Genomic DNA, 13,696 nt, shown 5'->3' with positions numbered 1-13,696 from the left:
TTTGGGGGTTTCTTCTTACAGCAAATGAGACCTTGGCTTTTTTTCTGAATGCTGTTAACTCTTGCAACAACAGTGGCAGCTTTTTCTATAGCAGCCTCCGGCTCACGCCTCTCGCGTTTCAAGGTGAAGGGGTGGGTTGGATGACTTCCTGAGTCCCAGAATAGGCCATCCCAGTTCGGATTCCTGCCGGCCTTGGTCTGCTATTTTCACCTCACCCGCTTTTTCTGTAGCTAGTATTTTGCGTTGGAGTGGTTCAGTTTTAGTTTTTCAGTTTTATCTGTCTCCTCACGCATTCACCAGGGAAAACAGTAAATAACTTTGGTTATACAAATGATTACTTCTCTTTAGCTGAAAATGTATCTTGTCCTTTCACATCTTCCGAATTTGTTTTATAAAGACAGAGGTGGCTTTCTGTGAAGGCAACCCAGGGAGATATTTCAGTTGAATTTGAGCTGTGTATAGAACACCTGGCTAGAGTTATCCATGAAAGATGCTTTCTACACAGAGCAGTGGCTAGGTAGTATGGGAGCTTAATTCTTACCTCTAATCTGCTTTCTCTAGGATAAAGCTATATTCAGTTAAAGATATCTAACTGCTAAATAGAAAACATTTAAATTTTTTTGCAATTTTCTGATTTTAGGCAGTAATGTCAATTCTTCTGTAGCTAACTCATCAAAGTATATTGAAGAATATGATAGCAGTGACGGGAGTTTAGGTCTAGAATTAAATGTTACAAAAAAAAAAAAAAAGGAAAAAGCAACCTTCCACCCGAAATGTTAAGTGACTTGGAATGTTCTTGAGAAAGTTGTGGATGTTAAAGGCTTTTATGAGAAAACTATTCAGTACATGAAAACTCTTCTAAAAACTGATAATATTAGATCAGCTGTTAAGAATTTGCTGTATGCTTTGACTAAATACCAGACACATGAGATCATGAGAGCCTTTAGTTTTAAACTGCATTTATCGCTTACATGAGTAATCACTAAGAGAAGTTTTTCGGGAAGCCAGGGTTATGGGATTTCTTAACTCTATAATGCCAAAATATGTATTATTAAAAAAAAATAATAATTTTCCAAGTGTAGCTGTTCTGTGTGTTGGTTTCTGTAATATCGCTAGTAAACTGATGGTTAACTGGGGGCTTGAGTTAGAAAACTTCTTGAAAAGATGTTCTTACAGGAGGAATTTGCAAGTCCACTACTTTGCAGCTTGGCAAAGCTTTACTGCAAGAGATTTTTTTTTATAATACAATAAAAGAGAAGCTGGATGATCTTTGCTGAGCCAGCGTCAGTGGGAGAGGACTTACAGAGCTGAGAATTTGCTGTGCTTATGTTGCTGGACTTCCACTTTTGGTTTGATATTGTTCATTAGCTGTGAGGAGTTGGCCGGGATTTTATAAGTACATTCATATGCTGCTTATGCAACGTGGGCTCTGGAAAAGAAACAGAAAGAAGTATGTAAATGAGTTGTTGGGTGGTAGGTACAAAAAGACTCTGCTCAATGCCGCCTTTGACAGATCTGAGTGGGGATGCTGTTTGCAGTGCAGCACGGGTAGCAGGGTCTCTAGAAACCGGCAGGCTGAACTCAGCCTCGGTCAGCACTGCTGGGCAGAAATCTTCTCTTCAGAAACCCACCGACTTTCTGAAGTTACAACAGGGTCTGTTTTCACCCTGCACAGGAAAAGCTCCTGAAGCTTATGCCTTCAGATTGAGAGTGATGTTTGTCCAAAGAATTGTGGTAATTCTCCCAGCTTATAGGAAGTGTTTTATTTTGCGTGTTTCTGGTAGCCTCTGAACATTATGCAGCTGGCAGTAGAAATCTGCTTGTAAGAGGTCTTTGGGAACCTATCTTGGAAGTGTCATACTGCAATAACACTGCAACCTCATAAGACTGTTTAAAAAAAAAAAAAGAAAAGGAGGGAAGAGTTAGAATACACAAACAATCTAACCGTCATGAAAACAGTACTCCCCTTGGATATACACTGTAATTGGGTAGTTTTATACGTCAACAGTTCAGTTCTCGGTTGTGTGCAGTGCTCACATGTCCGTCATTCTCCGGATGTGTGTGCGCGGAGGAAGAGTGGCATTTTTGTGAAATCATTCCACAAACGTTCTATATTAGGAGAGACGGATTTCCTAATGGAGGCCTTAATTACTTGGAGCCTGAAGAGGAAATATCTGTGGCAGGACTGCTGGAGATACTGCACGCTGAGTGGTGTATTTTTCTAAGCAATAGCGTTTTACATTGAATTTACATTGACTTCTCCATATACTGGACTGCACGCTGCATATTAAGAGGATGACAAGTTTCCATTAACCTAAGGACACGCAGTTAAGTGTTGATAACATTAAGGATATTCTCAGTAACTAATTCTACTGGGCTTTTAGATGTAATAGATCGTATTTATAGTTTCTAGGAAAGGCTCATTCAGAAGACATTTGGTGTTATATGTGCTAGCAAGCATCTGAGGGGCTAAAATATTAAAGATGCATAGGCACTAATATTTAGAATTTGTGCCAGACCTTCACCCCCCCACCCCTGTCTTCCCTAACACCTCTTAAGGAAATTGCTCTTCAGCGTTGCAGAGGCCAATGAATAGGATGTGCTTCTGTAAGCCAAAGTTTTTCTGTTTGTCTCTCTCATTTTTTTTAATACACAACTCTGAAAATGCATGGGCTAACTTTGTCAGTGGGATCGTATGTTCTGTTCTCACTTAAAGAACAATTATTTCCATTGTGAAAATTTTACAAGGAGCAGTACATGAAGGAATAAGACACTGTTTGTGGCTTTTCTATCCAGCAGGCAATATCACGGTAATTGTGCTGCCTTCCTCCTCCCAAATATCCTCTCTAAGTACATAATTGTTAGTGATTGAGGTTGATTTGAGCCCTCTTGCTGTGATTACCCTTCCTGTAATTACCTTAGATCCTTGTAAAAGTATTTAAGTTTATTATTTGCCTTCCTTGTATTCCCAAACGGTATTGCATAGGACAAATAATGAGTACAGACCTGTGAGGAGCAATGGAGGCTTCCTAAGCTCACTTTTTGGTGTCTGTATGCTGCCATGTCTATAACATTTTGAGTGCGTATTGCCAGCTAACGGGAGGCTGAACAATGAACAGGAGTTAGTAATGCTATGTCATTTAGTTTAATTGAAAATTACCTCATTTTGCTTTATTACAGGCATTTGGAAATGCAAAAACAGCACATAACAATAACTCCAGTCGTTTTGGAAAGTTTATTCAAGTCAACTATTTAGAGAATGGTATTGTCCGAGGGTAAGTATGGTCTGAGGTTCTGCTGGAGTTGCCCTGTGTGCTTTTAGGAATCTGAAGACTCTGTGTACAAAATCCTGCCTTTACGAGGCTCTTCTCATATGAGAATGGCTTGCCACTGTAGAATATGTTTTCAAGATTCTATGACCAAGCTTTGTGGAATAATCAGATGATGCATAATTTTCTTACCTTGCTGTACAGTCATATCAAATTAAGAATTTGACTGTTTCTGCATCTTTGCCTTTGTACTAAATGAAGGCTTTTTCCATAACACCTGTCATCCTCGCCATTTTGTAATTAAAACCAGAAGATCTGAATTTTTCTTGAGAGGAGTTAGAGAGAAGTGAAATAGATTTGAGGAAGCCGTTTTAAAGAAACAGACACCAGTTATAGAGAAAATTTAAAAATACATGTTTTTACTTGATTTACTTGAAATTGTGTGCTTAGGTCTGAAAGGACAAACTTGAAATATTCTACATCTACATTTATGTTTTTAACATATGGTAGTCACAGCTAACTTTTAGAGTAGTATTTGCATTTTTCACCTTGTAGTAGAGGCTATAATGTCATATTATTGTAGTCCCTCAATATTATTAATTGAAGATTGTATTTTGCTTTTCTTTTTTTTGAAGTGGGCACGTCAAGTGAATAATTTTGTCCAAAAATTTTTCTGTGATATTAGAAACTTGTGTGCAAATACTCATGTAGTTCCTTGCCGAACATCCTGCCATTAAATCATTTCTTTTAGCTCCTGCTTTGTAAAATGCATCTTAAATTTTAAAGGCCTATATCTGAAAAATTTACAGCAGTATGTTGCATATGTTGTCCAAATGCACCTGTGCTACTTCGGGTGCAATGTCAAAACGCAGAATATTGGTGTAGAATTCTTCCCTGTACCAAACCTGCCCTGCAGCCTGCTGCTCTGTGGAGCATCGCTAGCTGTCGCTGCCCTTTGTGCAGCAGCGTAGCTACCCTTTGGGTCATCTTCATGTTTGCAGTTTACAAAATAGCAACAGAAATGACTGGGAACTCTGTACCGCGTTTGCTTGGAGTGTTGTTCTGAACAAAGTTGGCTTCTTTGCAGATAAGTCACACTAGCTCAGGAGATTGGCACAATTTGAGTACATTTGTTTTGTCTTCAGCGTGAGAAAAAGCCGCTCATACTCTGGCCTTATTATCTTTGTAGCCCATGTCAAGGAGTTTATTATTTAGGAGCTTACTATGTGAAACTAATAAGTTTTCTGTCTTCCTTGCCTCTGCTTTAGGCTGATGTATATAACATCAAATTTGCTATCTTGAGAAACAGTTATTCTGTATATTTTTGGGGTCTTGTATTCTTTGCGTTCCTTGTCAGCTAACTGTTAGAGTGGGTAGCATTCTTAGCGTTCTGCATCTTGTTTCTTCTGATAACTTCTCATCAGCACTTTTTCTAAGCTCCCACTGCCTTTCTCCAGTTGTCTACTAGAACTGAGCACTAAAGTTAAGTGGTTCTTGGATATTTCTTGGGACTTTTTGCCTGGGAGCGTAGTGATAGGACAGGGAGTAACAGTTTTACAAAGAGGGGAGATTTAGATTAGATATAAGGAAGAAATTATTTTACTCTGAGGGTGGTGAGGCACTGGAACAGGCCACCCAGAGAAGCGGTGGATGTCCCCACCCAGGTAGCACCCAAGGCCGGGCTGGATGGGGCTTTGGGCGACCTGGTCTGGTGGGAGTTGTCATGCCCATGGCTAAGCTATTTTCTTATGTATGCTAATGCACATTTCATTATTTGAACTCTCTTGGCAGTTGCTGTCTGATGTTTGGTGAAGATTTTTTTGTGTGTGTGTGGCCTCATGCTGTTTTCCTTTTTTTGGGGGGGGTCTCTTTAGGGCTGTTGTTGAAAAATACCTGCTTGAAAAATCACGTCTGGTTTCTCATGAAAAAGGTGAAAGGTAAGAGATTACTACAGTTAGTATGATGATAATCGTTATGAGAGTCTAATATCATTTGAAGTATGTAGAATGAAAGAATAATCAGTATATTTTCATGAAAGAGAAATGCATTTGACTTCTTGTATTTGTAGGAATTATCATGTCTTTTATTATTTGCTACTTGGAGTCAATGAGGAAGAGCGTAAAGAATTTCACCTCAAGCAACCTGAAGATTATTTCTACCTCAACCAGGTAATCTGTGACAGGGATTTACAGATTACATTGATAATTGTGTCTCTCTGATGTTGTGCTAAAGATGGAAAAAAGCAGAACACAACTACTTTCTTTGCATTTAAGTAAGGGGCTTTCTTCACAGCATAACTTGAAAATTGAAGATGGGGAAGATCTCCGGCATGACTTTGAAAGATTAAAACAAGCGATGGAGATGGTTGGCTTTCTTTCAGCAACAAAAAAACAGTAAGTGGAACTTTTCAGCCTTTGTTAGTGACAGCTAGTTAAACTTTGTGAACTGCAATAAATTGTATAAACATTGGGATCACATTTAATCCAGTAGGAATCAGGGAGAGCTGAATATTTGTGAGTGCTTATGGACAAATTCTTGAAACAGAATTGGGTCTATTAGCCTGTTAAAATGAACTTCTAATCATATGAAAAATTCTTATCAAACTAATTTTTCTTCCTTAGGATTTTTTCAGTGCTTTCAGCTATTCTTTATTTGGGCAACGTTACGTACAAGAAGAAAGCTACAGGTCGTGATGAAGGATTGGAAGTGGGACCTCCTGAAGTGCTGGACATTCTTTCTCAGCTTTTGAAAGTAGAGTCTTTCTTTTTAGCTCTAATGTTTGACATACCTTTTTGTCCTGCTCTGCCTCAGCATTTTTCTTGACTATGGGGCAGCCCAGTATGTTTATATCTGGTTTATGGTACTTCAACAGCATTTATCTTATGGTATGGAAAATGGACGAATGTGGTGAAATTATTGAGGTTAGGGATGGAATGTAGCCCGTAGCATGGAAGCAGAATTTGTTTACTTTCTAATAAGAACTGAGCAGGAATAACTTTACTAGAGATGTGTGCTCTGCCACCATAGGGAAAGATCTGCATGAATCTAAGCCGAGAATAAATTAAAGGAGTTGAGAAACTTGTAAAGCTACCGATGAATGATAAATGTAGCAGTTTTCAAAGTGCTTGGACTTCACTGTTGTCATCAGAGTACTCATTGTACTGAGTTCTGGGAATTTTAGGGTGGCAATGACTCTTGGTTTTGCTTGTTTTGAAGGTCAAACGTGAGATTTTAGTGGAAGTGCTAACAAAAAGAAAAACTGTGACTGCTAATGATAAGCTTATTTTGCCATATAGTCTCAATGAGGTGAGTAAAAAACACTAATAGAATTATTTTAAATAATTGAAACCTAGTTCTTTTGTGACTTTGAAAAAGCTAATGTGGTACACTTTCATGTTTGGTGAGGAATATTTGGAATGTTAGAAATTATCGTTAAAGGAAGATTCTGTTTTTGTCTCTGGTAGGATCGTAACCTCTGAGTGACACTGGTCTGAAATAGAAATGCTTTTTTAAAAAGAAATTACCAACTTTGTTTCATGTACAGGCAATAACAGCTCGTGATTCAATGGCAAAATCCTTGTACAGTGCTCTGTTTGATTGGATTGTTCTGCGAATTAATCATGCACTCCTTAATAAGAAGGACATGGAGGAATCTGTTACAGTAAGTTTCGCACAAAAGCAAGTCTTTTTGTACAGTTCTATATTTAGAGTTATCAGAGAACGCTGTAGATGAAGTGTTCAGATATCTGGGATAAACCTAGATTCTTCTCCTGGTAAATCCTTCTCCTAGTCCCTAGTAAATGTCTGCGTAATATTTGATTATTTTTGTTTTCATAACAGACAACTGTTAAATATTCAACATCTATTAATGTACACTCCAGTTATTTATATCAGCGTGTGATATAGCAGCTTTTGTGATGGTTAGTTGTTGTGGGTTAAGACACTCGCTGTATGACAGATTACTTAACTAGATTTTCAAATCTTCTTCAATAGTGTTTGTCCATTGGTGTACTGGATATTTTTGGGTTTGAAGACTTCGAAACCAACAGTTTTGAGCAGTTCTGCATAAATTATGCTAACGAGCAGCTTCAGTATTATTTCAATCAGCATATTTTCAAATTGGAACAGGTAAGAAATTAGTTACTGAATCAAAAACTTTAGTGTGAGGGCTCATCTGTTATGCAAACTGTTCTGCAAAACCTCATGGCGTAATTTTATAATTGGTTGAATATATGTCCAAATGTGTTATGTTTTTATTTCTTGTTTTAATATTGCATATTATGATATGATTTGTATGTTGCAGCTTTGCTGCATTTAGTGCTCTGCATATGCTAATGATAGCTGGGTTTTTCTTCAGAGAACTAGCAGTGAGTTTTTGACTGCAGGAAACAACAACACAGAACAACAGTCAGGCAACCCCAGACGTAAATCAGATAAACTCTAAACTTTGAGATTGAAAGTCAGTAGGTGTGGTGTATGGTTCAGTTTTGTTGATGGTTGGTTGTTTTTTACTTAAAAAAATGTTTTGGTACAGTTTCTCGTATTTTTGTCAGTTGGTAAATATTTAATAACTAGTCTTTACTGCTACTTCCACCTAACTGCATATAAGGGATACGACTGTATGTTGATATTGGCAGTAGTTCTGAAATCCTGATGCTACTGGCATATATCGATATACTTGTTTGTAGAAGGTATTGTCTTCTTACACAGTGCTCTGAGTGCTGCAAGAGCGAACAGATTGCATTTCTAGATTGAGGTTTGGCGGCTTTCTTCTCTGGACTTGGACTTTTTACTGGGTTGTGCCAAAACATTATTCTCTGGTTGCTCTGCTGAAAGAATGAAGTCATTCTGTAATATGTGGTATTTTTCAACAATATGTAGATAACTTTAAACAAGCATTTTAAAGGGAAGGAAATTGCCAAGCATACAAACTCCATATGTAAACATAGTGTTGAGGTCTCTGTTTTGTAACTTATGACAGAAGTGTCTATCCAGGCTAACTTAGAGTAAATAGTTAACATTGTTTTCTTACGCCGTTTCTCCAAATGAGCTTAATCCTTGAATGACCCATTTCCTGTATCTCTTGCAGCATGAGAGCCCTCGGGAAGGGGTAGAGGGGTCTCTATATCTTTTAAAGAAAGGCCTTATTGTTTGTGGAGAGTGGTATTTCAGTTCTGTAATGTGGCGTGCACACTGAGCAGTCTGTTATTAGATTTAATTTTACCTACTTAAAAAAATCTATTATCGTCATAGAACAGTAAGAGAGGCGTTCTTTGTCTTTTGTTAAATGTAAAACTTATTTCACTTAATTTTCTGAGTTTTTTTAACATTATTAGCCTATCTTTAACTCCTTTGGTGGTCATTTACAGCAGTAAGAAAAGCTGATGTTTTGGTTCCATATTTTGATGAGAAGCTTGTTCTGTCAAGCATTTTCTGCATTATCATTTCTGCAGAAGAGCTTCATATTTTCTTGTCAAAGAGAGCTCCAAATTCTCTGAACCTGAAAAATGTACATTGATTGCTTCCTTAGCAAAGTTCTGGTGTTGATATTGTATAGGGCTTAACGGCCTGTCTTGAAACTTCATCTGACAGTGCAATTTGGAAGTGCTGAAAATTCATATTAAATGTAATTTCTTATAATACAAGAGCTATGAAAGAGACATACTGGAGGAATGCAAGCCTGTCTACGGTTTTAAATGGAACTGTGTAGATGTCATTTCTGACTCCAAGTTTGTAGACTACTGATTGCTGGAAAGACGTAATAGGGGAGGGAACATTCTTTCACTGTTTGGATTTTTAAGTAGTTCTACCCTAAACATCCGCTGTTGAGTGACTTGCTTAGGTAGATCTTTGATCTGACCCAGTACGCCTGCTGTTCTGGTCTTGTTTATAAATTTTCCTAATTTTTGTTTTTTGCTGTTTGAGCTAACAAACTCAACTTGCCATAGCTGTTTAAGGATGTCTTTTAAGCACTTAGACCATGGTATGTTAAAGGTCAGGGTACTGTACTGATGAGGGAATTTTCTTGAGCTACACAGGAGGAATATAAGAGTGAAGGGATCACTTGGCACAATATTGACTATACTGATAATGTGGCCTGCATTCACTTAATCAGCAAGAAGCCCACTGGTCTCTTCTATCTTCTGGATGAAGAAAGCAAGTAAGCAACAAACATCTTCTGGGGTAAAATTACATGTATATATATAATGTATATGTGGAAGGGAAGAAGGAAGGGCTGTGGAAGGGAACAGAAACATAGCACTTCTTTGTTTTAAAAAAAAAAAAAAAGGAATTTTGGGGGAAGCAAAGGGTCATCTTATGGCTGGGATCTACACTCCTTTGTTTTTAAGAATTCCAATATGGTAGTGATACAAACTGATGCTAAAATTGAACCTTGGCTTAGGAAGATTTGGAAATCTAAGATTCAAACCAGATGTGTAAGCAGCAACTAAAATTTAGAAGTCTTGATAAATGCTTTCCACAAGGATCAATAGGTGTTCTTCAGTTTGTCATCTTGCACATCAATAAATGTAACTGTATTTGGAGAAAAATAGCTGACTTTCTGTTTTGTTTTCCTAGTTTTCCACATGCCACCAACCAAACTCTACTTGCAAAATTCAAACAGCAGCACGAGGAGAACAAGTTTTTTGTTGGAACCCCAGTAATGGAACCTGCTTTTATTATTCGACACTTTGCCGGGAAAGTTAAATACCAGATAAAAGTAGGTGACGGATCTGATGGCCACAAATTAAAATACTCCTTGCCTTTATGACACTTTTGTCAGGGTGTAGAAAGTTTGTTGGGAATAGGCTGAATCAGATGTTTCATCAGGTATATTTTAGATACTTCCCCCGCTCAGACTCGAGGATAATGCTCACTACGGTGAAAAATATTTAGAATAATTACTCTGAGTTACGATAAATATCCTGGGTCAAAACACAGTTCTGGGTGGTGTCTGTGTAACTGCTTTCCTGAGAGCTTGTGGTTCAATCTTCCTGTTCTGCAGGATTTCAGAGAGAAAAATATGGATTATATGAGACCAGATATTGTTGCTTTACTACGAAGCAGTGACAGCGCTTATGTTCGGGAGCTGATAGGAATGGATCCGGTAGCTGTGTTCCGTTGGGCTGTTCTGCGGGCAGTTATTCGAGCAATGGCCGTCTTTGCAGAAGCTGGACGCCAGAGAGCTCAGAAGACTGCAGGTATGATATGAATCATTGTGGAAATACTTTTCAAATACTTTCAAATAGATTTGTGCTTGTTGACAGAACTAGTTGACTGCAAAATGTTCCAGGTGCAATCTTGGTTTGATACTAGAGACAAAACTAGTTTGTGAAAATGACTTAACCTGTACACAGTAAAGAGGTTGTCACTTTTTATCTGAGATCATTCAGACTTCCTCTCCAGTTAGTGCACCATTGCCAACAGGCTGTGCCAAGTTTGTAGTCCTATTTGTAAAAGTTTGGGAACATATTACAGGTTCTAGTGTGCCTGGTGGTCTTATCAGTGTTTTTGATCTTCATTGATCTTCTCAGACTTCCGTAAAATTTCAAATGAGTATTCAAGATGAAATACTAATTTTGAAAAGCCTTTCTGAGCAGCTGCAGTTTACTTGATAGTAGTAGGGAGTTTGAGAAACCAAGTGGTCTGTCTAGCTTGGTAGCTGAAGTAATAGAGGAAAAGTCCAGACAGTTGGATAGATACTTAGCTTGTTATAACTGGTGGGTTATTTTTGTCTATTATGCCTCTCTCTTTGTCAATGTTCAATGTGATTATTTCATAACAGGAGTGGTGCGCCAAGGACCCCGAGTTCCCCTTGGAGAACTCCAGAGATCAAATACACCAGTAGAAAAAGTTTACCGGTGAGAAACATGCACTTAACCTGTATCAGGGAAAAGACTTGAATTGCTGAGTCACGTTTTGGTATATGAAATGTCAACTTGATCTGTTTGCAAGGATAGCAGGTCTTATTTCTTCTGTCTTGTTTTGTTTGACCTTTTTAATTGTATCAAAACAATACCCTGGCTTACTTTTTGTAAGACCCAGTACTACCAAACATCGGTGGTGCAGCCTCAGTCCTGTTGACCACGGGGTTTTTGAGTTCTGTCTGTATTTTGTGTATGTTGCTTTTAGCATTGTGCATTCCTCTGCAGCCACTCTGTCACTGAAGAATTCGTAGGAGCACTCATGGTTTTTGCAGGCTTAGACTTTATTAGGAGGCAGGGCAAGTCCTACAGCAGTGGGCTCCGCACATTGTTCTGTATAGGCATATATGCCCTTCTGTTGAATATTTAGGTTTTATACGTGTTCCTTTTGCAGCTGCTCAATGCTTGATTTCTCATTTGATTGTTCTGAGGATTTCGATATAAATGCTTTTGAAGACATCATTTCTTTTTATGAAAACAAGAAGTAAGTAGAAATAGGCCTGGGCTTAAAGGCCAGGGAGGCACATTCCTGGACAGAGTAACTTTCTGAGCATGCTCTGTGTAAAAGTGAAGACACATCAAGTAATGACTTCATGGTACTTCCTAATTAATTCATCCTACACAGCCTCTGTCACTTGAGGCAGCCAAGAACTAAAGATGCAATTCAGGCTTGGTCACAGTTTAATGTATCTGTTTCCTTGCAATATCTTAAACAAAATCTTGATATTCTAAAAATGTTCAGAGATATCAGGGGAAACAAGCAACCGTCTCTGAGACTGTTGTCACTGCCTCTTTGAGCAGCTCAGAAAGGTGATAGCATCTAACAGTCAAAAGTGACTCTTATGCTTCTGTTATTTTTGGTTTGTGCCTCTCTGGAGAGTAAAGAAGGTAAGTTCAGTGCCAAGACTCAACACTCCACAAGCATGGTGCATGCTTAATTAAAATAACGGAATCAGCCACAAATTAGGAACCATCCCAGGCTTACTTTGAAAAGCTAAACGTGTAAATAAGTTTGAAATGAATATTAAAAAAAAAATCATTATAATTAAATTTCAAATGTTCTGTAGTGGCTAGTTTCTAACTTGCTTTTCTCATGGGACTCTGCTTATGCAGCCTCATTTTAGTAGTCAAATATACACATAAATATTTAGTGCTTGTTTATAGAGAAGCCTGGATCTGTCTACCTGAAAAGGCTTCTTAGCTTAGGTCCTTTGCACATTAAGTACATTTGGTTAGATTCTCCTATGTGTATTCAGAATTGATGACTTAAGAATTTACATGGAAAGGTAGAATTAGAAAGTAACTTAATATGTGACCCTGGTAACTGAATTTTAGGGCGCTAACAAAGTAGAAAGTGCTGACTTGACATCATAATCATTCATGTTTAGGAAAAAGTAGTCTGGGATTGACCTGCTGCTGTTTGGAGCACACTTGGTGATGGGATCTCTTGTTTTTTAACTCCTGTTTTCTCCTTCATGGCCATATGTCTTTGTTTGCTATCTTTCTTTTGCTGTGAATCGTTTTAGAGACATGCATGAACAAATCATCGCAAGTATTAAAGGACTTCCATGGCAGGGAGATGATCCCTGTAAGCTGCTTCGGTCACTCAATCGACTTCAACACCGCTCCCACTTCATGTGAGTTCTGGTGCTCTAGGTGTTGCTTTGAAAATGCAACAATAACCAAGCAGTTATTCCAGCCCATATACTTGTCCCAAGCTTGTCTTCTGCAAAAATGAAACAACGATTAAGAACAAAATAATTTCTTCTAAAAATATAAAGACTACAGAGTATGCTTTGTTGCTTCCTTTGCATAAACTGACAGTTAAGCCTGCTGACAGTTAGGTAGCACAAGTTTGCTGTGAAACTTCTGACAATGAAACCTCTCAAGCTAAATCTAATCGTTTCCTGAAATTCAGGATGTCAGTGCTATGCATGTTCCTGAGTTAAGACTCTTTACCTGTGTGCAGCTATGCTTGTGTGAGAAAATCAGTCTGCGGTCTGTTGTATAATAAGTAAATGTAAACGAGTTGGCTACTTTAAAATGGGTTTAAAGGAAGACCCAGGGAACTACAGGCCAGTCAGTCTCACCTCTGTGCCTGGCAAGATCATGGGGCAGATCCTCTTGAAAACTTTGCTAAGGCACATGTGAAATAAGGAGGTGATGGGTGACAGCCAACACGGCTTCAATAAGTGCAAATTTTATGCCAGACAAATCTGATGGCCTTCTACGATGGGGTTGCAGCATTCGTGGGTAGGGGAAGAGCAACTGGCATTACCTACTGGGACTTGTGCAAAGCATTTGACACTGTCCCCCATGATATCCTTGTCTCTAAATTAGAAAGACATGGATTTGATGGATGGACCACTCAGTGGGCAAGGAATTGGCTGGATGGTTTCACTCAGAGTTGCGGTCAATGGCTCATAGCCTTGTTGAATCTCATGAGGTTCACTTGGACAAAGTGCATGGTCCTGGCAATCCTAAGCACAAATACATATGTGT

The 13,696-nt window shown here is 38.4% G+C and overlaps 1 protein-coding gene across 11 annotated transcripts in view; it reads left to right on the top strand.

Annotated features, from left to right (window-relative positions):
- Nucleotides 1-13,696, top strand: part of MYO9B (myosin IXB) — a 46,087-nt gene that overhangs the window by 15,938 nt on the left and 16,453 nt on the right. For 6 of the 11 annotated variants that reach the window (XM_080566040.1, XM_080566034.1, XM_080566035.1 and 3 more), the window contains 14 exons: nt 3,181-3,275; nt 5,144-5,206; nt 5,338-5,437; nt 5,562-5,662; nt 5,891-6,020; nt 6,486-6,575; nt 6,814-6,930; nt 7,263-7,397; nt 9,308-9,429; nt 9,849-9,990; nt 10,276-10,471; nt 11,056-11,131; nt 11,589-11,678; nt 12,721-12,831. In XM_080566040.1, the coding sequence (XP_080422166.1) occupies nt 3,181-3,275; nt 5,144-5,206; nt 5,338-5,437; nt 5,562-5,662; nt 5,891-6,020; nt 6,486-6,575; nt 6,814-6,930; nt 7,263-7,397; nt 9,308-9,429; nt 9,849-9,990; nt 10,276-10,471; nt 11,056-11,131; nt 11,589-11,678; nt 12,721-12,831 (1,568 nt within the window). The remainder of the gene's footprint in view (nt 1-3,180; nt 3,276-5,143; nt 5,207-5,337; nt 5,438-5,561; nt 5,663-5,890; nt 6,021-6,485; nt 6,576-6,813; nt 6,931-7,262; nt 7,398-9,307; nt 9,430-9,848; nt 9,991-10,275; nt 10,472-11,055; nt 11,132-11,588; nt 11,679-12,720; nt 12,832-13,696) is intronic. The other 5 variants (XM_080566043.1, XM_080566041.1, XM_080566042.1 and 2 more) reach the window with 3 other exon arrangements.

This window comes from Anser brachyrhynchus, assembly GCF_964034855.1.
Source record: "Anser brachyrhynchus genome assembly, chromosome: 23".
Classification (NCBI taxonomy): Eukaryota; Metazoa; Chordata; class Aves; order Anseriformes; family Anatidae; genus Anser; species Anser brachyrhynchus.
Note: the sequence above shows the minus strand (reverse complement) of the source record. Positions and strands in the feature narration are given on the sequence as shown.